At 45.2% G+C, this 24,943-nt stretch overlaps 1 protein-coding gene and 2 non-coding genes across 7 annotated transcripts in view; all 3 read right to left on the minus strand.

Annotated features, from left to right (window-relative positions):
• The window catches only part of DHX8 (DEAH-box helicase 8), a 39,479-nt gene extending 26,350 nt beyond the window's left edge, over nt 1-13,129 (minus strand). Inside the window, exons 1-9 of one of the 5 annotated variants that reach the window (XM_032279496.1) lie at nt 12,815-13,116; nt 9,402-9,487; nt 8,768-8,840; nt 7,971-8,056; nt 6,793-6,902; nt 6,054-6,395; nt 5,538-5,682; nt 5,241-5,444; nt 3,156-3,243 (exon numbers count right to left, since the gene is read on the minus strand). In XM_032279496.1, coding sequence (XP_032135387.1) covers nt 3,156-3,243; nt 5,241-5,444; nt 5,538-5,682; nt 6,054-6,395; nt 6,793-6,902; nt 7,971-8,056; nt 8,768-8,840; nt 9,402-9,487; nt 12,815-12,962 — 1,282 coding nt within the window. In that variant the 5' untranslated portion in view covers nt 12,963-13,116. Of the gene's footprint in view, nt 1-3,155; nt 3,244-5,240; nt 5,445-5,537; nt 5,683-6,053; nt 6,402-6,792; nt 6,903-7,970; nt 8,057-8,767; nt 8,841-9,401; nt 9,488-12,814 lie in introns of all 5 variants that reach the window. The other 4 variants (XM_032279495.1, XM_032279492.1, XM_032279493.1 and 1 more) reach the window with 4 other exon arrangements.
• Nucleotides 13,130-21,514: 8,385 nt separating this feature from the next.
• On the minus strand, nt 21,515-21,620 carry LOC116553527. Its single transcript, XR_004269779.1, has one exon. It is a non-coding gene; the product is annotated as a U6 spliceosomal RNA (small nuclear RNA).
• Nucleotides 21,621-23,783: 2,163 nt separating this feature from the next.
• On the minus strand, nt 23,784-23,890 carry LOC116553626. Its single transcript, XR_004269846.1, has one exon. It is a non-coding gene; the product is annotated as a U6 spliceosomal RNA (small nuclear RNA).
• Between the last annotated feature and the right edge of the window lie 1,053 nt (nt 23,891-24,943).

Raw genomic sequence — 24,943 nt, forward strand, 5'->3', positions numbered from 1 at the left:
AACAAGAGCGAAACTCCGTCTCACAAAAAAAAAAAAAAAAAAAAAAAAATTCCGGGTGCCGTGGTTCACACTTGTAATCCCAGCACTCTGGGAGGCTGAGGAGGACAGATCACGAGGTCAGGATTCGAGACCAGCCAGACCAACATGGTGAAACCCGTCTCTACTAAAAATACAAAAATAAGCCGAGCATGGTGACACGTGCCTGTAATCACAGCTACTCAGGAGGTTGAAGCAGGAGAATCGCTTGAACCTGGGAGGCAGAGGTTGCAGTGAGCCTAGATTGCGACACTGCGTTCCAACCTGGATGACAGAGCAAGACTCCATCTCAAAAACAAACAAAAATGCTGGGTGTGGTGGCTCTCACCTGTAATCCCAGCACTTTGGGAGGCCAAGGTGGGTGGATAACCTGAAGTCAGGAGATCCAGACCAGCCTGGCCAACATGGTGAAACCCCATCTCTACTAAAAATACAAAAAAATTAGCCAGGCATGGTGGCGGGTGCCTGCAATCCCAGCTACTCAGGAGGCTGAGGCAGGAGGATCACTTGAATCCAGGAGGCAGAGGTCGCAGTGAGCCAAGACCGCACCACTGTACTCTAACCTGGGCAACAAGAATAAAACTCCATCTCAAAAAGAAAGCTTCCCGGGTCAAAAAAACAGCAATGCAAGTAAAATTCCAACCCAAGTGACCATTCCCCACCACCACCAGCCATTTCTAGGGCATTTGTGCTCCAGGCCAAGAATTGATCATCCCTACTTTCTTTCCTTTTTTTTTTTGAGACAGTTTCACTCTTGTTGCCCAGGCTGGAGTGCAATGGCGTGATCTTGGCTCACCGCAACCTCTGCCTCCTGAATTCAAGCAATTCTCCTGCTTCAGCCTCTCGAGTAGCTGGGATTACAGGCATGGGCTACCATGCTCGGCTAATTTTGTATTTTTTTAGTACAGACAGGGTTTCTCCACGTTGGTCAGGCTGGTCTCAAACTCCCAACCTCAGGTGATTCGCCCACCTTGGCCTCCCAAAGTGCTGGGATTACAGGTGTAAGCCACTGCACCCAACCCGGACCTACTTTCAAAAGAAGTTAAGCCTGTGATAAAATGCTCTCCTGACATTCTAAATGGTACTAAGGCATTTGCCATCCAACTTCATTATGGAATAATCCTTAACCCATAATAAATTTGCAAAAAATTAGTTGGACAATTGAATAACACCAAATGGCATTTGCTTAAGCTTATGGCAAAAGTATAAACCGTACAGAAACCAATAGCAAACAATTTGGAACTGCCCAGTAGAGTCAAACACACACATTTCTCACTACCCAGTAATTTTTTTTAAAAAAGGACAGGGTCGGCCGGGCGCGGTGGCTCAAGCCTGTAATCCCAGCACTTTGGGAGGCCGAGGCGGGTGGATCACAAGGTCAAGAGATCGAGACCATCCTGGTCAACATGGTGAAACCCCGTCTCTACTAAAAATACAAAAAATTAGCTGGGCATGGTGGCGCGTGCCTGTAATCCCAGCTACTCAGGAGGCTGAGGCAGGAGAATTGCCTGAACCCAGGAGACGGAGGTTGCGGTGAGCCAAGATCGCACCATTGCACTCCAGCCTGGGTAACAAGAGCGAAACTCCGTCTCAAAAAAAAAAAAAAAAAAGGACAGGGTCTTGCTCCATTGCCCAGGCTGCAGCACAGTGGCAGGACAACAGCTCACTGTACCTTTGACCTCCCAGGCTCAAGCAATCCTCTCTCTTCAGCCTCTCTAGTACTGGGAGTACAGGCACGTATCACTACACCTGGCTAATTTTTTATTATTATTATTTTTGTAAAGATAAGGCCAGGCTATGTTGCCAGGGCTGCTCTCAAACTTCTAGGCTCATGCAATCCTGTCATCTCAGTCAGCTTCCCAAAGTGTTAGGATTATAGGGGTGAGCCATGACACTTGGCCTTGCCAGTAATTCTACATTATTTCGCAAAAAAAGGACGTTTTGCACATAAGCACTGAGAGACAATATAGCAATTTCAAAATACTATTATTCACAAAGATTAACAAAAAGCCAAGAAACAACTCATATGTCTACCAAAAGTAAAATGGATAAATTACAGACAATTTATGTATAAAAACACTCTATAACAATGGAAACGAGTGAAATACCAATAACAGATAAATATCAAAAATATATACGTCAAAAAAAAGAAATATGAGTTAAGTTCAAAAATAGACCACACAATATAATGTTTAGGGATAGATACGTAGATGGTAAAACTCTAAAGAAAAGCAAGGGAGCGATTAACACAAATTTGGGATGGTGGTCACTCCGAGAAGGGAGAAAGAAGATGTAAGCAGAGGGGAGCATGGAGGGGATTCAGAGGTGCTTCCAAAATTCTACTTCTTAACCTGGGTGATGGGTTCATAGGTACTCACTATTATAATATAAATTATAGAATTCTATAATTAGATTTCATAATTTCAAAAAAGTCATTATGGGCTGAGTTAAAAGTTGTTTCCAGGGCAACTCAAAAAGTTACCTACATGAATCCAGGGTTTTCAGAATAATTACTAAGAATATGAGATCAAATTTACTCTCAAAAATACAATTTTAACTTTTTATATCCTGAAAGCTTTTTGTTTTTGTTTTTGTTTTGAGACAGAGTCTCACTCTGTCACCCATGTTGGAGCGCAGTGGTGCAATCTCGGCTCACTGCAACCTCCATCTCCCAGGTTCAAGCAATTCTCCTGCCTTCGCCTCCTGAGTAGCTGGGTTTACAGGCACCTAGCACCATGCCCAGCTAATTTTTGTATTTTTAGTAGAGACAGGGTTTCACCATGTTGGCCAGACTGGTTTCAAACTCCTGACCTCAGGTGATCTGCCCACCTCAGGTGATCTGCCCGCCTCAGCCTCCCAATGTGCTGAGAGTACAGGCGTGAGCCACCATGCCTGGCCCTGAGAGCTTAGCAGAAGCAACAAATATAATAATACATAAGCATTTGTCAGAAAAATGAATTTCTTGCTTCCATGGTGGTGAGATCCTTTTTTTTTTTTTTTGAGAGATAAGTAGTGAGACCCAAAGAACAAATGATTAATAGCCACTAAACTACAAGCAAATCACAAAATACAATGGCTCAACTTGCCAATTATCTTTCTCAATCCAACTGACTAGTTACCTTCTTCATCATCCACCTTAGGGAGAATGCCAGTCTCTTCATCGAAGTCTGGAAACTCTTCCTTGGAAAGGACATTGGCAGCAATCATCTAGCCAAAGAAGAGAAGGCAGCATTTGTAATCTGCTAATATCAAAACTTTTTTCATTGTTTTTGGTTTTATTTTTTTGGAATAGGATTTTGCTCTGTCACCTACGTTGAAGTGCGGTGGCCTGATCAAAGCTCACTGCAACCTCAAACTCCTGGGCTCAAGCAATTCTGCTGCCTCATTCTCCTGAATAGCTGAGACTACCAGTGCACACTACAATACCTGGCTAACTTTTAAATTTGTTCTAGCAACAGGGTCTCACTATTTGCCCAGGGTGGTCTCAAACTGCTGGCCTCAAGCAATCCTCCTGCCTTGGCTTCCCAAAGTGCTGGGATTACAGGCGTGAGTCACATGCCCAGCCAAAACTCTTCTTTTCTAGGAGAGTTAATTACAGAGGTTTCATATAGGAAACCCAATTTTTTTTTTTTTTTTTTTTTTTTTGAGACGGAGTCTTGCTCTATCGCCAGGCTGGAGTGCAGTGGCACAATCTAGGCTCAGTGCAACCTTCGCCTACTGGTTCGAGCACTTCCCCTGCCTCAGCCTCCCGAGTAGCTGTGACTACAGGCACGCAACACTACGCCCAGCTAATTTTTTTTATTTTAGCAGAGATGGGGTTTCACCATGTTGGCCAGGATGGTCTCAATCTCTGGACCTCGTGATCTGCCCACCTTGGCCTCCCAAAGTGCTGGGAGTACAGGCATGAGCCACCGTGCCCGGCTGGAAACCCAATCTTTTTCTCCTCTGACCCACGATGTCAGGACTTCAAATGTCATCCATCCCATTCCAGGGTTGCGGGAGTGGTTCTCCAACATAGTGCTGAAAAGTATAAGCTCAAAAGTGTCACCCCCAGGAAGTTATCTGCTCTTTCCCTTCTTTCCACAGCACTCTGGTACATTTCTTATTATGTAACATGTAGGCCAGACATGGCAGCTCATGCCTGTAATCTCAACATTTTGGGAGGCTGAGACAAGAGGATCACTTGGAGCCCAGGAGTTTGAGACCAGCCCTGGTAACAGTAAGACTGTCTCTGCAAAAAATTTAAAAATTAGCCGGCATGGTGGCATGTGCCTGGGGTTGCAGCTACTTGGGAGGCTGAGGTGGGAGGATAGTTTGAACCTGGAAGGTTGAGGCTGCAGGGGGCCATGGTCATGCCACTGCATTACAGCCTGGGCAGCAGAGCAAGCAAGACCTTGTCTCAAAAATAAAAATAAAAAAATATATATGTAACCGCTCACAATTATTTGTTTAGATCTGTCTCCTCTGCTGGACTTTAGTTCCTTAAGCATAGGAACCATGATATATTCGTCTTTATAGCCCTAGCTCTGCATGGTACTTGACATACCATGGTTATGACATTTAGCGAAGAAAGATAAAAACAGTAATGAAGACTTACATAGCAATTACCATATGCCAGGCACTAGCCTAAGTGTTTCACCTCTTTTAACTACTCATTTAATCTTCACACCACCAACACTGGTCGTGTTTTATAGATGAGGGTACTGAGGCCCAACGAGGTAGAGTAGCTTAGTTAAGGATTACACAGCTAGTAAATGGCTGACAAGGTTTGGCTGTATCCCCACCCAAATCTCATCTTGAATTTCCATGTGTTATGGGAGGGACCCAGTGAGAGGTAACTGAATCATGGGGCAGCTCTTTCCACTAACTGTTCTCATGTTAGTGGATAGGTCTCATGAGATCTGATGGTTTTAAAAAGGGGGAGTTTCCCCGCACAAGCTCTCTTCTCTTGTCTGCTGCCATGTGAGACATGCTTTTCACCTTCCTCCATGATTGTGAGGCCTCCCCAGCCACGGGGAGTTTTAAATCCAATAAAACTCTTTAGTAAATTGCCCAGTCTCAGGTATGTCTTTATCAGCAGTGTGAAAACAGACTAATACAGTGGCCAAAAGTCATCCCAGGCCATCGTGCTCCAAGGCACACACCCCTAAGCACCATGCTACATGCTGAATGACTATCTGGCCATGAAAGCTAAGGGCCCCAACCTGTTTGATCTCCCACTTCTCTGGATCAGAGATTCGGGTGAGGCGCTTGCGTTCTAGTGAGTCATCCTCTACTTCAGGGGCACTGACAAGGGACAGGTGAGTGGGTCTATCAGGATTCCGCATTGAGGTCTCCTCATTGGTCTCCCCAACAAGATTCCGTCGTCTGTTTGGGTTTAGATCTTCTCCAGTCTCTTGATCCACATCCTAAGGCACAAAAACAAGGGAGCTAGCTCACTTGCTGTCCTCTTCCATTCCCTTGGCCATCAGATGTAAGAACAGGCTGACCATCTCACCTACCTTCATGCTCAGGCTGGTCTTGGTCCCAGTGAAGGACAGCACTTTGACTTTGACCCTCTGGCCTTTGCTCACCACATCAGCTACGTTGGCCACACGACCTTCCCGTCGGAGCTCAGAGATGTGCACCAGGCCTTCCCACCGCTTCCTAAGGGAGAGTCACACATCTGAAACATACCAAAAAATACTTTTCCCCCAACCAGTTTCTACCCTTGTTGGAACTAATAAAAGAAAATGGTCTTGACCTCAAGAGAAAAGTACCATGAAGGTGGTCAAACAATAAAATAGTATTATCACTCTCCCCAAGGGGAGACATGGGGTACAGAGGGAAATTCTACTTGTCCCAACAAGCAAAGGACAGATCTCCTGAAGACAGAGAAACGAATAAATGTTAACATTTCAAAAGAGTCAATTTCTAAACTGTCATTAATCAAAATAACTTTTTAGAATGTGAAAATCCTCAGTGATAAAAGAATTTCTGCCCATCACTGGTGTGAACAGAAGAGCACCAGCCATTACCTTAGTCCTTCCAGCTGCACAAAGCAACCAAACTGCATGATGCTGGTAACTTTGCCATTATAAATGTCCCCAATGGTGGGCTCTTCTGGAGGAGGGCGGTCCACATGCTTATCCCGCCATCTATCCAGATTCCTCTCTCCGTATTTGTCCCGGTCCTTCCGGTCTTTGGGGGGACTCTGACTCCTGCTCCTGGACCGGTGTCTAGACTTGACTTTGTTCCTCTCCCGGGCCCTGGAGCGTGATCGCGAGCGGGATCGGTGTCTCCGCTTGTGGTCTCTATCTCGATTTCGTTCCCGATCTCGGTCTCGATCTCGGCTTCGACTCCGCTTCTTCTTCTTTGTCCTGTCCCTAACAAATCAATAATCACCTGTTTAAAAAAGAAAAAACCAATCCAGCTTCATCTTTGCATCCCCAAGCACCCAGTACAGTGTCATGTACACAGTAGGTGCCCACTAGGTGTTGAACTGAATTAGTGTTTCAGTAACTATGGCACCCCTAGAGACCAATAAAGAATCAAGCCACAAACATATTTGGCCTCTTTGAACCCTGATTTCTCTCTTCTGAACATCCTAGTATTTGCTACATACTCTTAGCAGGGAGCAATAAAAACAGATCCAACAATATGATATATGACCAGCTCAGATTCTGTAAACTTGCCCACAATTTTGCTTGGCTGGTCCACAAAATTCAACTGTCACAGTATCCTAAACTTCCAAAGGACAGGACAGTAAGGACAAACCGGTGCTCAGTGTCTCTTTGCTTCTCCTGGCCTGCTGCGCTGGGCATTAAAGCTTCCAATTCTTTCAGGACATCCACAGCAACTTTCACATCATCTTCATCCAACATGGTCTGCACAGGTAGAGGAGAAGGAAGAAAACCACTCAAGAATCTATATGTACTTCAGGTACATCCACAAATCACTAGCCACTATGTGAGGGAAACAGAAGACGGACAGAGATTTCCCGCTTGATTTGAGATAGATGCAGAAGAAATGGACAAAGGCTCTTGAGAATCACTGCTACATTTGACAAATCCCCTTTGTCCTTAATACAATTCTATGAAAGGCAGTTCGATTTTTTTTCTTTTTTTGAGATGAAGTCTCACTCTGTCACCCAGGCTGGAGAGCAGTGGTGCGATCTTGGCTCACTGAAACCTCAGCCTCGTTCACGCGATTCTTCAAAAGGCAGTTAGATATTAATCATCTCTGCCATAAAAGAACGCAAGTGATGATTATAAATAGAAAACAGATATTAGAAAATTTAAAAAGCAACTCTCTTTTGAGGGAGGCACAGGAAAAAAAAAAAAGCAACTTTCCCTCTACACTCTCTTTTTCCCTCCCCCGACTCCAGCTTTATTTTTTTTGTAGCCCTTATTGCTATCTGCTATGTTATATACTTGTTTGTTTATTGCATATCTCCTCCCCACCTGAATGTTTACATGTTTATTTCCTGCTTCCTACCCTAAAACCAGCATATAATCTCCAAAGGCAGAAACTCTTGTCGGTTCTGTTCACTGCTGTTACCCAGGCACTTAGAACAGTGTTTGGCATACAGTAAGTAAGTGCCTAATAAATATTTGTTCAAATGCAATTTAAAAACCAAAATGCTTTTAAAATTAGACCTTTAGCAAGGAACAGGGCAAAAAAAATCTAATTGCACACATCAGGCATCTGTTCCAGAACCTTATTTCATATCCCAATCACTACTTCCCCAAATTCCCAATCTCGTTTCCCTTAAATATCATTCTCAGAACCCCTTAACATGTTCAATACATAGTACATGCTCAGGGAGGGATCAAACACTTTCTGAAAAATAAGTTACAACGGCAAACTTAAAATTAATAAAATTACTAATGAGACAAAGAAAAAGGGATGGGAATACACATTTATAGTAGACATTCTCAAAATGGCATCAGTACCCGAACAGAAGGGTTGTCCGGTTGGCAAAGGACTGGGAAGAGTTCCTTCAGCTTTTCTTTTTCCGTTTTAGGTTTAACAACTGGATCTTATTTCATTAAAGAGCATGAAGGGATTTAAAAAAAAGACATGTTTAATATTATTAATGGTTAACAAAATAACTTCAATGTTACATTTGTATCAAACTAAAAACAGAACATTGCATTTTGCTACATATTCATCATACCCCTTACTACAAATGTAATTTAATTTTCTAAAAACATTGACAACAAACTATCTGGAAATGGAGCAGAGAGAGGAGTGTAGCAATACTCATTTGGTTATATCTTATCATTTTGATTTTGTCTTCTTAAGTCATTTGAAATTTTTTTCCTCTTGAAAGGGGGCGGCGGGGGAAGGACGGACACTCTGTCACTCAGGCTGGAGTACAGTGGTGCAACTATGGCTCACTGCAGCTTTGCCTTTTTGGGCTCAAGCGACACTCCTGCCTTGGCCTCCCAGGTAGCTGGAACTACAGAGGTGTGCCATCACGCCTGGATAATTTTTTTATTTTTTTGTAGAGACCAGGTCTTTCTATGTTGCCCAGGCTGCTCTTAAACTCCTGGTCTCAAGTAATCCTCCCACCTTGGCTTCCCAAAGTGCTGGGCCAGCAGTGAGCCACTACGCCCAGTCCATTTTAAAAATCTTACTAGAATATTTACTTGCTCAGCAACTGCTGAGAGGAAAACAAATACAATTTACAGGCTGCTCAGAATCTACACCACTCTAGAAGCTCAGCTCAGTTGGAAGCTCTGCTTACCTTTGCTAGTGGAAGGCTTCGCTGGAGGTCGCATGGTTTGTATGAGACGCAGCAAGTTACTAATAAGAGAATCCTTTGAAAAGAAACATAGAACAAAAATTGTCAACTCCTGGATCAGTGCTTAAATACACTTCTAAAAGGAAAATGCAAAGAATGTCCTTTAGGGAAGGGTTGTTATGCACTTGAATTTAGCTAATTGCAATAAAGGAAACAGAGTGTCAACCTGGTGTAGCATGAACCTAGTATAGCAGCTTCAGAGAAAGCCAATACTTAGTACTCTTTGAGGATAAAAGTTATTAGGCTCCCTGCCATCATTTTATTTCCCATGGTTTAGAACTACCCCCAAGACTCGTTTCCAACTTCCTGACTCACAGAATATGAATGTAAATACCTACAAAAACTTAATGATGAAAATCTTGCCCTGTTTTCCTAGATAGGTATTATAGAAAATCTGTTTACATCACCACTGCTTAATGGCATGAAAACATTACACATTTAATGGTTTACTTAATTGATATGTGTAAAATTGTCTCCTTCCTATATCAAAATCCTATATAAATCCTATCAAAACTTAAATTCGATAGTGACATTAAAACATTAATATCTACAGATTGCCTTCTCCAGGTATACATACCGTAAATTCTGCACCATTTTTGACGAGAGAAGCCTTAAAAGTATCAAAGGTGGTATTTTTCTCAGCAAGACTGATCACAAATTCAGCTTCAAATAAGAAACAGAATTCAGAAAAGGGAGACATGAGCAAGAAATCAGTTGCAAGTATGTTGAAAACAGAACTAATTAGGTTATCCAACAGTCATAAAAACCAAAGACCACCATCTGATAAGAGTAAAGAAAGACAATCTAGACTGCTGAGATTATCCACATGTTCTAGTGAATTTATACAAATGAAAGATATTACTACAAAATGGCTCCATGTAGCCCCTGAGTGTATTTAAACTAAGAACAACTATTTGCCCCACATTATCGTACCCTCTTCTCCCAACACTACTACCTGGGCACGATGGCACCTAGACTAGACTCTAAAGGTGACAATAAAAAGCATGAGCCCGTGCATGCACACAGAGACACAGAGAGGCACACAACAGAAAGACAGACCCAATCTGTATATGAGGGCCAGGCAGCTGCTAGGTGGTACAATCTCCACACTGATGAAAGACTAACTTGTTCCCCAAATTTTTCTAAACAAATCTGCCTAGTTCTTGAAACATTTTTTTTTCTTTTTTTGAGACAGTCTCACTTTGGCTGGAGTGCAGTGGCGCGATCTCAGCTCACTGCAACCTCCATCTCTCAGGTTCAAGCAATTCTCCTGCCTCAGCCTCCCGAGTAGTTGGGATTACAGGTGCCTGCCACCATGCCTGGCTAATTTTTGTATTTTTAGTAGAGACAGGGTTTCACCATGTTGGCCAGGCTGGTCTTGAACTCCTGACCTCAGGTAATCCTCCAGCCTCAGCCTCCCAAAGTGCTGGGATTACAGGCATGAGCCACTGCTCCCAGGCTAGTTCCTGAAACTTCTAATATTAGAGCTATTTATTAATTAAGCCACAGGCTCAAACCTGTAATCCCAGCAGTTTGGGAGGCCATGGTGGGGAGACTGCATGAGCCCAGGAGTTCAAACCAGCCTGGGCAACATGGCAAAACCCCATCTCTACAAAAAATACAAAAATCAGCCAGGGGTGGTGGCGTGCGTCTGTAATCCCAGCTACTCGGGAGGCTGAGGTGGGAGGATGGCTTAAGCCCAAGAGGCCAAGGGTGCAGTGAGGCATGACAGCACCACAGAACTCCAGCCTGGGTGACAAAGTGAGACTTTGTCTCAAAAAAAAAGACTTTCAGAAAAGAAGTGCATTGTGGTGGGGGGGCAGGGGTGTGCAAAAAAAAAAAAAGAAAAAAAGAAAGAAAAGAAGTGCATTTTACCATAGACTGAGATAATACACCTCATACTATGAATCCTACAAAAAAATTGTAGTGCTTTCATTTGAATGCTAAGCCTAAATAAATAAATAAATAAATAACATGAAAGATCTAGATAACTAACTCATGAAAGATCTAGATAACTCATTGCCTAGGCAACAAAAGCAAAACTCCATCTCAAAAAAAAAAAAAAAAAAACAGAGTTTATACCTTGCTCTATTTTTTGTACATAAATGAAGTTAACATCAAAACAATTAAATACCGGAAGATGTCAGTAACTTTTTTGTTTCCTCTAAAAGGCCAACGTATTAGGAGTTAAAACTAAAACAGAGACAGGTAAGCTCCCTGAAAGCAGAAATCTGTCTTGTTCTCTGTGGTATTCCTAGCCCCCTAGTTCAATGTTTGCTCAATAAAGGAAACATATTAATGAGATAGCAAAACCGACAAAATGAACACCTCATTATCAACTAAAGGAGAATACCGAGGAAAAAATATACAGGACAGCCGGGCGCGGTGGCTCAAGCCTGTAATCCCAGCACTTTGGGAGGACGAGGCGGGTGGATCACGAGGTCAAGAGATCGAGACCATCCTGGTCAACAGAGTGAAACCCCGTCTCTACTAAAAATACAAAACATTAGCTGGGCATGGTGGCACGTGCCTGTAATCCAGGCTACTTGGGAGGTTGAGGCAGGAGAATTGCCTGAACCCAGGAGGCGGGGCTTGCAGTCAGCCGAGATTGCGCCATTGCACTCCAGCCTGGGTAACAAGAGCGAAACTCCGTCTCAAAAAAAAAAAACAGACACATCTTGACTGGGAGGCAAGAGAAAAGTGAACTAAAATATACTGGCTGCTGGGCATCTTCCTAAGTGCTACATGGTGACCCTGTGACGACACTGTCCTACTTCACAGATGAGAAAAACAGCTTCAGAGAAACTATGAATCTTACCAAAGGTCACTCATCTAACTTCCCTAACCCCCTCCTGTCACCTGCCCCTTCCCTTCTATCCCTCCAATTGATGACTTCATCTTCATTTAGAAAACTAAAGACTGGACTGGAACTCTCTCACTCATCTTCCTACCGCCAGTATCTAAACTCCCCTAAATCTGCAACTATATTCTCTGTCCTCACTCCTGTTACAACTGAGGAAGCACTCCTGTACTATCAAAGGTCAATCCCTCCATTGGTTGCCCTTTATCCCATCCATCCCCTTTTACCTTCATAATGGCTCTGTCTGTCTATGGCCTTAGATCTAGGACCCTAGCATTTTCTAATTCCTCAGTTTGGGTTCCCCAGATGTAGTTTGCCCCGAATAGTGACTGGTGTTTAAGACATAGTACAGGACGCAGTGGCTCACACCTATAATCCCAGCACTTTGGGAAGCCGAGGCAAGAGGACTGCTTGAGCCCTGATGTTCGAGACCAACCTGGGCAATATAGTGAGACCCCCGTCTCTACAAAAAATTTAAAAATTAGCCAAGCTTGGTGGGGCATGCCTGTAGTCCCAGCTACCCGGGAGGCTGAGGTGGGAGGATTGCTTGAGCCCCGGAGGTCGTGGCTGCAGTGAGCTGAGATCGTGCCACTGCACCTCAGCCTGGGCAACAGAGCGAGACCCTGTCTCAAAAAAGAGTACAGAAAGAACGGTCAAGAACACAGACTAGTACTATGTCACAGACAGGCATGAAGACTAAAAAAGATGTCAATAAAGAGCTGAGCATCATCACATCTGGCACACAGTGAGCACCCAATAAACGTCAGCCTACATTATCGTCATCGCAGCACCTGCTGCTGTTGTTAAAGATGTTTGAGGCTGGGAAAAAAACAAAAAACAACAACAACAACAAAAACAAGCAGAGTTGACCGCCCCGGGCTTCACCGACAGCTCTGGGAAAGTTTCTAAAGTTTCTCGAGGGCTCTCAAGCCGAGGCCACGGCAGCGGTTCCCTGCGCCCGGGTCTGGTCTGTGGTCTGTCAAGCACAGATCCCCTTAGTTTGGAAACCCTCAGAGCCAGCTGCCTCCACAGACTCACACGAACATATTTTCGGTCCATCAACCACCTTTCTTTCTCCTTCCGCTTCCCTCAATCCCAAACTGAGGCCACAGGGACCTCCCAGGGCTCACCTAAGTCCTTGTCGTTGATCCCCAAGTGATTGTCCAGCTCAGTGCAAACCTTCGACACCAAAGACAGGTACTCAAGTTTGGCAAGTTCTTCCGCGGGGCCTGGCTCCGACCCGATTATGGATCCCGCCATGGCTACAGCCACAGCCATGGCTGCAGCTTGCCCCGGACCTCCTTCCTCAGAGCCGGTGCGCGGAGCTACTCCGGCCGGGTTCCGGCTTTCACTTCCAGGTCGACGCGCGTCGCCTTTGTTTACGGTAAATTGAAAACTTAAGGAACTAATCAAGGCGCAATTGCATGGGTCATAGAGATCAGACAGGAAGTGCTTAAGGAAGGAACGGCTAGAGAGGGTTACTCTGCACGCCAAACCGCGCCCTCTATAGGCAAGAAAAATCTCCACCGTCCTCAGGCCCGGAAACGTTCACTCAGCGCGCTCCTGCCGGCAGAGGGCGACCGTGGCCTGCACAAGAGGCGCCGGGAGGCCGCCGCAAAACAGCCTGCGCCTGCGCTTTAGAACGCTTGAAAAAGGAATCTTGGGGCCGGGCGCGGTGGCTCAAGCCTGTAATCCCAGCACTGTGGGAGGACGAGGCGGGTGGATCACGAGGTCAAGAGATCGAGACCATCCTGATCAACATGGTGAAACCCCGTCTCTATTAAAAATACAAAAAATTAGCTGGGCATGGTGGCGCGTGCCTGTAATCCCAGCTACTCAGGAGGCTGAGGCAGGAGAATTGCCTGAACCCAGGAGGCGGAGGTTGCGGTGAGCCGAGATCGCGCCATTGCACTCCAGCCTGGGTAACAAGAGCGAAACTCCGTCTCAAGAAAAAAAAAAAAAGGAATCTTAACGCACGTCTAGAAGAAAAGATAAACTAGCTTTACTGTGGATCCGCAAATTCCCAGCTTCACTTCTTTGTGGTTCCTGTCATCCGATCTCAAGCGATCTTTGATAAGCCCCAGGCGAACACACGAAGAAACTGGCACTTCCAATGTCCAGCTGGGTGCTTGGGCAAATTAATCTCTGGGGCCTTAGTTTTCTCCCATGCAAAATAGAATAATGTTGCTCTACCCTAAATGGAATAATAACTGGAAGGAGTGTGACACACAGTCGGCACACCACAAATGTCAGTTACTGTTAATATCACAAGGCTAGGCTGGGTGCAATGGCTCACGCCTGTAATGCCAGTACTTTGGGAGGCCGAGGCTGGTGGATCACTTGAGATCAGGAGTTCCAGACCACCCTGGCCAATGTGGCAAAACCTCATCTCTACTAAAAATATAAATATTGGTCGGACGCACTGGCTCACACCTGTAATCCCAACACTTTTGGAGGCCAAGGCAGGTGGATCACCTGAGGTCGGGAGTTCGAGATCTATCTGACCATCATGGAGAAACCCCCGTCTCTACTAAAAATACAAAATTAGCTGGGCGTGGTGGCGCATGCCTGTAATCCCAGCTACTTTAGAGGCTGAGGCAGAAGAATCGCTTGAACCCAGGAGGTGGGGGTTGTAGTGACCCGAGATTGCGCCCTTGGACTCCAGCCTGGGCAACAAGAGCAAAAACTCCGTCTCAAAACATTTAACAAAAGAAAAATTAGTTGGGCGTGGTGATGGCGGGCGTCTGTAGTTCCATCTACTCAGGAGGCTGAGACACGAGAATCACTTGAACCTGGGAGGCGGAGGTTGCAGTGAGCTGAAATTGCACCACTGCACTCCAGCCTGGGTGACAGAATGTGAGTCTGTCTCAAAAAACAAATCACAAAGCTGAGAAGATGGTCCCAGTGAAGCTGGTCTGTGGTCTGTCAAGCACAGATCCCCTTAGTCCGGAAACCCTCAGAGCCAGCTGGCTCCACTCTTGTGAAAACCTGCTTTTCAATCCTCAGTTTTCCTGACTCCTTGCGGAACTTATTCCTCAAGGGGGCAGACACAGTGGCTCACCCCGGTAATCCCAGCAGTTTGGGAGGCTGAGGCAGGCGGATCACTTGAGGTCAGGAGTTCAAGACCAGCCTGGCCAACATGGTGAAACCCCCGCCCGTACTAAAAATACAAAAATTAGCTGGCTGTGGTGGTATGTGCCTGTAGTCCCAGCTACTAGGGAGGCTGAGGTGGGAGGATCGCTTGAACCCAGGAGGTGGATGTTGCAGTGAGCAGAGATCTCACCATTGCAGTCCAGCCTGGGTAACAAAGTGAGACTCTGTCTCAAAAAAAGAAAAAACAGGCCGGGCGCGGTGGCTCAAGCCTGTAATCCCAGCACTTTGGGAGGCCGAGGCGGGTGGATCACGAGGTCAAGAGATCGAGACCATCCTGGTCAACATGGTGAAACCCCGTCTCTACTACAAATACAAAAATTCAGCTGGGCATGGTGGCGTGTGCCTGTAATCCCAGCTACTCAGGAGGCTGAGGCAGGAGAATTGCCTGAACCCAGGAGGCGGAGGTTGCGGTGAGCCGAGATGGCGCCATTGCACTCCAGCCTGGGTAACAAGAGCAAAACTCCGTCTCAAAAAAAAAAAAAAAACAGGCTGGGTGTGGTGGCTCACGCCTGTAATCCAAGCACTTTGGAGGCCAAGGTGGGTGGATCACCTGAGGTCGGGATTTCAAGACCAGCCTGACCAACATGGTGAAACCCCATCTTAAAAAATGTATATATATATATATATATATATATATATATTTTTTTTTTTTTAAAGGAAAAAACAACAACAACAAAAACAACACACCTTATTCTCCCAAATATCAGCTGTGCCGTAAATCCAAGATCATAAGCTCAGGTCTCCCAACTTCTGCTCCAAGTCCTCTTTTCCTTTGTGGCAACCCCAATGTGGGATGGCGATTTTCCCCACACCCCAGTGCTCTGTGTGATGAATAAGGAAACAGAAGCACCCTAAATCAAATGGCTCTGCAATCAATCAAAAGGAGGAAATCAGACTCCTGCTTTTCACTTTGGCAACATTTTTTACAGTGATGCACCTTTGGATTCTGTTTCTTCAACATCTCACCCTGGACTGAAAAATGACAGGTAGGGAAAACCCTAGCAACTGCTCTCACTGCCTGCAGGAGCTCTGTGTATCCAGGTTCCTAAGGAATCAGTACTGTAACCTCTGAGTTCTTCCCACTCCTCCCCTCTCGCTTCCTCTTTCTCCCCATGAATAGAATGGAAAACTCTGCACTTGATCTAATGTGCTCAACTTGCCAGCTTGGAGTCACAATGTCATGGACTTATTCTATTTGATGTTGATTCTCTGTGCTTCTTTACCTTTAAAAAATCATATTTCTATTCTGCTTTCCTCCAATATTTAACTGGAAGGAGGAACAGATAGGGAGGTTTGTTTGTTTTTCTTTTTTAGATGGAGTTCTGCTCTTGTTTCCCAAGCTGGAGTGCAATGGCGTGATCTTGGCTCACCACAACCTCCACCTCCTGGGTTCAAGCAATTCTCCTGCCTCAGCCTCCCAAGTAGCTGGGATTACAGGCATGTACCCCTTTGCCCAGCTAATTTTGTATTTTTAGTAGAGACAGGGTTTCTCCATGTTGCCCAGGCTGGTCTCGAACTCCCAAACTCAGGTGATCCCTCCGCCTCAGCCTCCCAAAGTGCTGGGATTACAGGTGTGAGCCACCATGCCCAGACTGGAGTTTGTTTTGTTTTTAAAGCTCTGTCAGAAAATGGGCTATGGAACCATAACATATAGTAGCAGTAGTAGCAATAAATACTAGAATTAATTCATACTAAATATTAGAATTGTTTGGGAATTATTGAACATATATATCAATAGTAAATATTAACAGCAAAACATTACATTTTATTTACATGTGCCATTAACTACACATTTTAAGAAGTGACAGTTTTTACACGATATACATATTTCTTGTAACACCAAAAATTTCTCTGAAGCCAAAGGAAAACAAATAATTATGTAGATACAGATAACTTGACAGCCCAAACACAGATGCACATGGAATCCTTCTATCTTCCTCCCCGTAAGAGACTGTGAATCGAACTCAGCGCAAAAGTAAATGTATCCTAACTGTCCTTAGGATAGAATATTTTTCAATATAATATCAGTTATAATTAATTTTCATTATTAGGCCAGGCAGGGTGGCTCACACCTGTAATCCCAGCACTTTGGGAGGCTGAGGCAGGCAGATCACCAGAGATCAGGAGTTGGAGACCAGCCTGGCTAACATGGTGAAACCCCGTCTTGACTAAAATTAGCTGGGTGTGGTAGCCATGCCTGTAGTACCACCTGTTCGGGTGGCGGAGGCAAGAGGATCACTTGAACCCAGGAAGCAGAGGTTGCAGTGAGCCAAGATCGTGCCACTGCACTCCAGCCTGAGCAACAGAGCGAGACTCCGTCTCAAAAAAAAAGTGAAAAACATCAAGGAAGAACTAGAATACTCTAAATGCCGTGCTCAGCCAAGAGAGCTCCTGGCAGAGCTGTGTTTATAACTTAGGTCTCTCTGCTGCCTAAACATGAGGGCAGATGATTGGAAGACAGAAAAAAACAAACAAAAAAACAAAACTGACCTGTTCCCCGTCATCTGAGGGCAGGCAGGTTGGGGTTGCCGGGCAAGGCCACTTCATAAGGCAGTTTATCCTGTTGCAGCCTGTTATTTGTCTGCCTTATTTTCCAGTGCCCACGCACGGTCTCCATTTTGCCCAAAACATTCCTGGCCTACAATTCCCTCTCTTCTTAGGTCATCAACCTGCCATCGGCAATAACAGATGCTTTACGTTCTAAATTCTCCAAGCCTTTACAGTATTAGGCAAAAAAATGTTCCTCCTAAGCAGATTTTTTTTTTTTTCTTTTTTGGTATAATCAAGTTTCCCCTTTCTCTTGCATTTTTTAAAAATTTTTATTTATTTTATTATTATTTTTCTCTTGTGTTAAGAGTCTTTAAAATGTTGAGCAAAAGCAAGCACAAAGCCAGGTACCCAGACACTGTTATGATGTGAACTTGTCAGAAAAATGTTATCCTTTCATCTCGGCCTCTTCATCTTCTGTGGGAATGGTAAGGAATTTTTTCTTATTTATTTATCAGTTCTTCATCTTTTAAGTGACCTTGATTTAGGATCTAGTTGGTATTTCTTAGACTTAGTTTAGGTTGATTTTATTTAAAAAGAAAAACACTGGGCTGGGCACAGTGGCTCACACCTGTAATCTCAGCACTTTGGGAGACCGAAGTGGGCAGATCACCCGAGGTCAGGAGTTCGAGACCAATCTGGCCAACATGGTGAAACCACATCTCTACTTAAAAAATACAAAAATTAGCTGGACGTGATGGCAGGCACCTGTAATCCCAGCTCCTCAGGAGGCTGAGGCAGGAGAATTGCTTGAACCTGAGAGGTGGAGTTTGCAGTGAGCCAAGATCACACCACTGCACTCCAGCCTGGGCGACAGGAGACTCTGTCACAAAAAAACCAAAAACCAAAAACCAAACAAATAAAAAACATTGGCCGGGCATAGTGGCTCACACCTGCAATCCCAGCACTTTGGGAGGCCAAAGTGGGAGGATTGCTTGAGGCCAGAAGTTGGAGACCAGCCTGGACAATATAGCGAGGCCCTCTCTCTATTTTTTTAAAAATAGGCTAACACCTTTTTCGGCCTTAGCCCACCTGCACCCAGGTGAATATTTAAAAAAATAAAAATAAAATAAAAAGGAAACGGGCTGGGCGCAGTGGTTCACGCCTGTAATTCCAGCACTTTGGGAGGCTGAGGCGGACAGATCATGAGGTCAGGACTTCGAAATCAGCCTGACCAACATGGTGAAAGCTCATCTGCACTAAAAACACAAAAATCAGCTGGGCATGGTGGCACGCACTTTTAATTCCAGCTACTCAGGAGGCTGAGGAAGGAGAATTTCTTGAACCCAAGAGGCGGAGGTTGCAGTGAGCCGAGATAGCACCATTGCACCCCAGCCAGGGTGACAGAGTGAGACCCCATTTAAAAAAAAAAAAGAAAACCATTTTAATCAAGATTATAAGTATGAATGACAAAGTGACAAGTTACACTGCGCTTTTTTTCTCCCCCCTCTAATGATATTTACCCTCTGCTCCAGGGGACCAGGGATTTTTGTAGCCTCTGGTTTCTGTTTGAGGTAATTTATTCAGGAATTTATAAGGATTTCCTCAGGAGAAATGCGAAAACAAAATGCAAACCAAAACAAGGAATGAGTTGATGGGAAAAGATGAGAGAAGAGGAACTGAAGTTCTGACGTTCTGTTGACGTTCTGTTCGCAAGTCAAGCATGTCCACAGCTGTGCAGTGTGGGCTGCGCAGCAAGCCCAGGGCCAAAGCTCTGTCTGAAGCTGCAGGCTTGCCACTAACACAGAAGAAGCGGCTCCTCCAGGAATTCCATTTCTCCCAGGTAAAGGAGAATGGCTTCCCAGCACCCCCTCGATCCCAAACCTCAGTGTCCCGGCAGAGCCAGCCATCTGCAGCTCTTTCCCCAGCTATCAGATAGGACCGCATTGGCGGTGTCCATAGCTGCTGCCCTTGTGCCAGAAAAGCAGCCCCTTCGTCTTGGGATTACAGTAATTATGGTGATTTATGCCTTCAGAGTGAAAATTAGCAATCTGGTGAGGTAACTGAAAATGAATGCATCTCTTCCCAGAGTTCACTCCACCCAGCTGAGCCACCAAATAAAACCAGCATATGGGGCAATTAGAGAGCCAAGCTCTGCTTTCAAAACGCAGTATAAAGAGACAGAGTTCAGGGGCCCAGGCTCCCCTGCCTGGTTCAATTATGATCACAAGTTCCTAACAAGCGTCCTCTCTGCTTCATAGAAGTGTGCCAGGTCTGAGTCCTCCCATAAACACCAACCTGTGGTTCCATCTTTCAAACAAAGTAATTTGTTCCAAGACATCATCATTTTACCTTCTTTTTTTAATTGCAAATTGGCTGAGGGAGGGGAAAGGGGGAAGTGAGGATGAACCTCTATCACATGGATATGTGTGGAGCAAAGATTTTTTTTTCCTTCTTAGTCATACATTTGCTTTTATGTGACACAGACTCTGATCTTACGTAACTTCCACAGCCCACTCTCAAATACTGGTGTGAGTAGAATTTCTATTAAAAATTTTGCTGGGCATGGTAGCTCATGCCCGTAATTCTAGCACTTTGTTTTATTATTTATTTATTTAGAGATAGAGCCTTGCTCTGTCCCAGTCTGGAGTCCAGTGGCACAGTCATGACTCACTGCAACCTCTACCTCCTGGGCTCAAGCGATCCTCTTCCCTCAGCCTCCTGAGTAGCTGGGACTACAGGCATGGGCTACCATGCTTGGCTAATTTTTGTACAGATGGAATCCATGTTGCCCAGGTTGGTCTCAAACTGCTGGGCTGAAGGGATCCACACACCTTGACCTCCCAAAGTGCTGGAATTACAGGTATGAACCACCACACCCGGCTGTTCCCAGCACTTTGGGAGGCTGAGGCAGGAGGATCCCCTGAGGCTAGGAGTTCAAGACCAGCTTGGGCAACATAGTAAGTCCCCCCCTCTAAATCTACAAAAAATTTAGAAATTAGCTGGGCATCTGGCTCATGTCTGTAGTCTCACCTATTTAGGAGGCTGAAGCTGGAGAATTGCTTGAGCCCAGGAGTGTGAGGCTGCAGTGAGCTATAATGGCATCACTGCACTCCGCATGAGTAACAGAGTGAGATCCTGTCTCAATTAAAAAAATGTTATTGAAAGACATAGAGGTCCAATAGTGATTGATTATCCTCATCATGGAGCACATGCAGAAATTCCTAAAATAGTCCAAGTCTACGGGGATAGACTTGGACTTGATAGGATTTCACATGTAACAAGGATTTATTGGGGTCACACTGTCAGCCACTTGGATGGGCTGTAAGTGCAGTATTCACTGACTCATATTTCTCATAGAGTTTTAGAGTTGGAAGGGGTTTAAGAGATAATATAAACAAACTCACATGTTAGATTCTATCATTATTTAAAGTGGCTGGATTTCTAAATCTCAATCTATGAAATTCCCTCTGATCTAGCTTACTCTTCTTTTTCTTTTTCTTTTTCTGCCTCAGGTTTATTTGTACAAATAGCACAGGAGAACCCCAGCACCATGTGGATGGCAGCTCGTGGGGTGGGGGTCACACCAGCCCTTCTGTCTTCATGTTGGCAGATGGTGATAAGTACTCGGAAGCCTTTGTAGGGCACCTTTGGGAGCCTGAGCTGGAACGGAAGCTGGAGCTGCAGCCTGGGCCTTGGTTTCATCCTTGGCCTTGGCCTTTGGCTGGCACAGCCTGAGCCCCTTGGCAATGCAGGCACGAGCACACTTCCCAAGCTTGGGGTAGGCCAGGCTGGAGTTTAGTGGCATGATCTCAGCTCACTGCAATATCCGCCTCCCGGGTTCAAGCAAATCTCCTGCCTCAGCCTCCTGAGTAGCTGGGACTACAGGCACACGCCACCACGCCTGGCTGATTTTTGTATTTTTAGTAGACGAGGTTTCACTATGTTGGCCAGGATGGTCTCGATCTCTTGACCTCCTGATCCACCCGCCTTGGCCTCCCAAAGTGCTGGGATTACAGGCGTGAGCCACCATGCCCAGCCAAAAAAAAAATTTTTTTTTTTTATAGCGATGACGTCTTGCTGTGTTGCCCAGGCTGGTCTTGAACTCCTGCGCTCAAGCTATCCTCCCACCTCAGCCTTCCGAAGAGCTGGGATTATAGGCATGAGCCATTGGGCCCGGTCTTTCTTTAAAAAATATGCAACACTTCATGAATTTGCATGTCATCCCTGCACAGGGGCCATGCTCATCTTCCTGTGTGGTTCCAGTTTTAGTAAATGTGCTGCTGAAGTGAGCGCTCTCCTTGCCTTTGGCTTTCACAGCACTGTTCTCTGTGACTCAGTATGGAAGGACATAGTGCTATTCAAAAGATGTTTGTAGAATGCATCTAAAAGTTGCTCATACGTATTTGGCTCGCCTCTGGCCATTTTAAGGGAGACTGGAAATGTAACCTTTATTTTGGGTTTAGCGTGAGTTTAGCTAAAGACCAGGGTTCTAGTTCTACAGTACTTCCAGGTCATACCTTTAACTCCTTTTCTCCTTCCCACTGGCTGGAAGTACAGCTACAGTAGTGTTAAGCCATCTTGGAAAATGTGAGCAAAGGCATGACCCTGGGTTTGGTGGGGCAAAAAGATAGGAGGAACTTGAGCCTCTGACATCCCAATGCCCCCATGCCAACCCTAGACTGCTTACTCTTGAATTATGTGAAAGAGAAAAAAAAATACCCTCTGTCTGGTTTAAGCCTACCATTATTTGGGTGTCACGATTGCATTAACTGAACCTACATCCTCTTTGAGTAGACCTAATCAGGTTCAACGTTCATTTTCGGCAGCTCTCAGATCTGTATGTCCACCCTCTGAAACACTCCCACGATCCAATCCCACATTGCAGCTACCTTTTGGACACTCCAGCTGAATGTCCAACTAGGATCTTAAAACCTAGGATCTTTAGTACATTTAAAACCAGGAGTGGTGGCTCATACCTGTAATCTCAGTAATTTGGGAGACTGAGGTGGGCAGATCACCCGAGGTCAGGAGTTCAAGACCAGCCTAGCCAACATGGTGAAAGCCCATCTCTACTACAAATACAAAAATTAGCCAGGCATGATGGTGGGCACCTGTAATCCCAGCTACTTGGGAGGCTGAGGCAGGAGAATCACTTGAATCCAGAGGCAGGGGTTGCAGTGAGCCGAGACTGTGCTGCTGCACTCCAGCCTGGGTGACTCCATCTCAAAAAAAAAAAAAAAAGGCAACCCATTTTCCAAATCACCTAGGCTCCAGATCTGTGATGTCTCCCGTCTGATGACCTCTCCCAGTAAATAGCCCCCTAACAACCTTAGCCCCCTGCACTCTCTGCACACCCCATATATTTCAACCAAATCAGACCACTTGCTTATTCCCATTCCCAAATATACCATTCTGCTTCTAGAACTATTGCAGATTCTGTACTTAACTCTATTGAAGTCGGTACCCAGCAGGCCCTTCTTTTTAAAAGCATGTCTGAGTCATCCCCCAGAAGTCCATCTCAAAGCCTTGCATGAGGTAGGTATGCAAATGTTTTTCAAATTGAAGACATCAAGTGGTTTGCCCAAAGCCACGTGGCCAGTTACAAATGCTCTGCCATACGAAGGGGGTCTGCACATTCAGATGATAGATACTGTATTTCCTCCTTTCTTTATTGGGCTTACAATGTCATGACGATATGGACTTCTTAGGAAAAGGTAGTGATTTGAGGAATCCTAAGCTGCAATTTAAATAACTGTCCTGCTATTTTGAGCCTTTGGCATACCATACACTATAATTTTGTCCCTGTGCCTGTGTAATACAAGAAAACTAATATAAGCGTTTTATATATGTTCATGGGTTAGATGTGAATCTTTATCCAAATATGCTGTAGCCTGCCTGATTCTTTATGGGCCAGGAAAGCATTTAGAATACTAAGATACATTTCAAATTGCGCTTGCTCGGTTCAAATTGAGAATCACTATGGGATCCTGTTTAAACAAATCAGAGGGTACCACAGCCAATATTTGAGCCACGTAGTCGGCTCTTACAATGAAATGTCTATGGCCAACCTTGTTTGTGTGCTCATGATTTTTTTTTTCCCATTTATTTATTTTATTGCATTTTAGGTTTTGGGGTACATGTGAAGAACGTGCAAGATTGTTGCATAGGTACACACGTGGCAGTGTGATTTGCTGCCTTCCTCCCCATCACCTACATCTGGCATCTCTCCCCTTGCTATCTCTCCCCAGCTCCCCACCCCCCACCGTCCCTCCCCTATTTCCCCCCTACTGACCCCAGTGTGTAGTGCTCCTCTCCCTGTGTCCATGTGTTCTCATTGTTCAACACCCGCCTATGAGTGAGAACATGCAGTGTTTGATCTTCTGCTCTTCTGTCAGTTTGCTGAAAATGATGGTTTCCAGGTTCATCCACGTCCCTACAAAGGACACAAACTCATCAAAAAATATGGAACGCTTCACGAATTTGCGTGTCATCCTTGGGCAGGGGCCATGCTAATCTTCTCTGTATCATTCCAGTTTTAGTATATGTGCTGCGGAAGCGAGCACTTTTTTTTTTTTTTTTTTGAGATGGAGTCTCACTCTGTTGCTTGGGCTAAAGTGCAGTGGCTTGATCTCAGCTCACCACCACCTCCACCTCTTGGGTTTAAGTGATTCTCCTGCCTCGGCCTCCTGAGTAGCTAGGACTACAGGCGTGTGCCACCATGCCAGGCAATTTTTGTATTTTTAATAGAGATAGGGTTGCACTATGTTGGCCAGGCTGGTCTTGAACTCCTGACTTCGTGATCTGCTCTCCTCAGTTTCCCAAAGTGCTAGGTACAAGTGTGAGCCAACTCACCCGGCTGTGCTCATGATTTTAAAAAAAAACGATATGTAGGCCAGGCGTGGTGGCTCACAGCTGTAATCCAAGCACTTTGGAGGCCGAGGCAGGCGGATCACCTGAGGTCGGGAATTCAAGACCAGCCTGACCAACATAGTGAAACCCTGTCTTAAAAAAAAAGAAAACGGGGCCGGGCGCGGTGGCTTACGCCTGTAATCCCAGCACTTTGGGAGGCCGAGGCGGGTGGATCACGAGGTCAAGAGATCCAGACCATCCTGGTCAACATGGTGAAACCCCATCTCTACTAAAACTACAAAACAATCAGCTGGGCATGGTGGTGCGTGCCTGTAATCCCAGCTACTCAGGAGGCTGAGGCAGGAGAATTGCCTGAACCCAGGAGACGGAGGTTGCGGTGAGCCGAGATCGCGCCATTGCACTCCAGCCTGGGCAACAAGAGCGAAACTCCGTCTCAAAAAAAAAAAAAAAAAAAAAAAAAAGATGTGTAGAGCCATAGGAGAAAGAAAATGAAGCAGTATTTATTAGGTACCTACTTAGGGCATGTGGCTAGATACTTTGACTATTATTACCACGACCCTACAAAGTAGATAGAAACTACAAGTAGATACGGGGAGGTGGAGAGACAGGTGAGGCGGTGAGGCGGTGAGGCGGTGAGGCGGCAAGGCCATTTGGCCAGACCTCAAATGATGGGGCCTCAGTTTTGACTGCTTTTAAGAGGCAAATTTGAGCAGGGCTGTTTAAGCCTTGAACTATATCCTTCAGTT

This window comes from Sapajus apella, unplaced genomic scaffold (assembly GCF_009761245.1).
Source record: "Sapajus apella isolate SASKATOON/1434 unplaced genomic scaffold, GSC_monkey_1.0 scaffold12, whole genome shotgun sequence".
Taxonomy (NCBI): domain Eukaryota; kingdom Metazoa; phylum Chordata; class Mammalia; order Primates; family Cebidae; genus Sapajus; species Sapajus apella.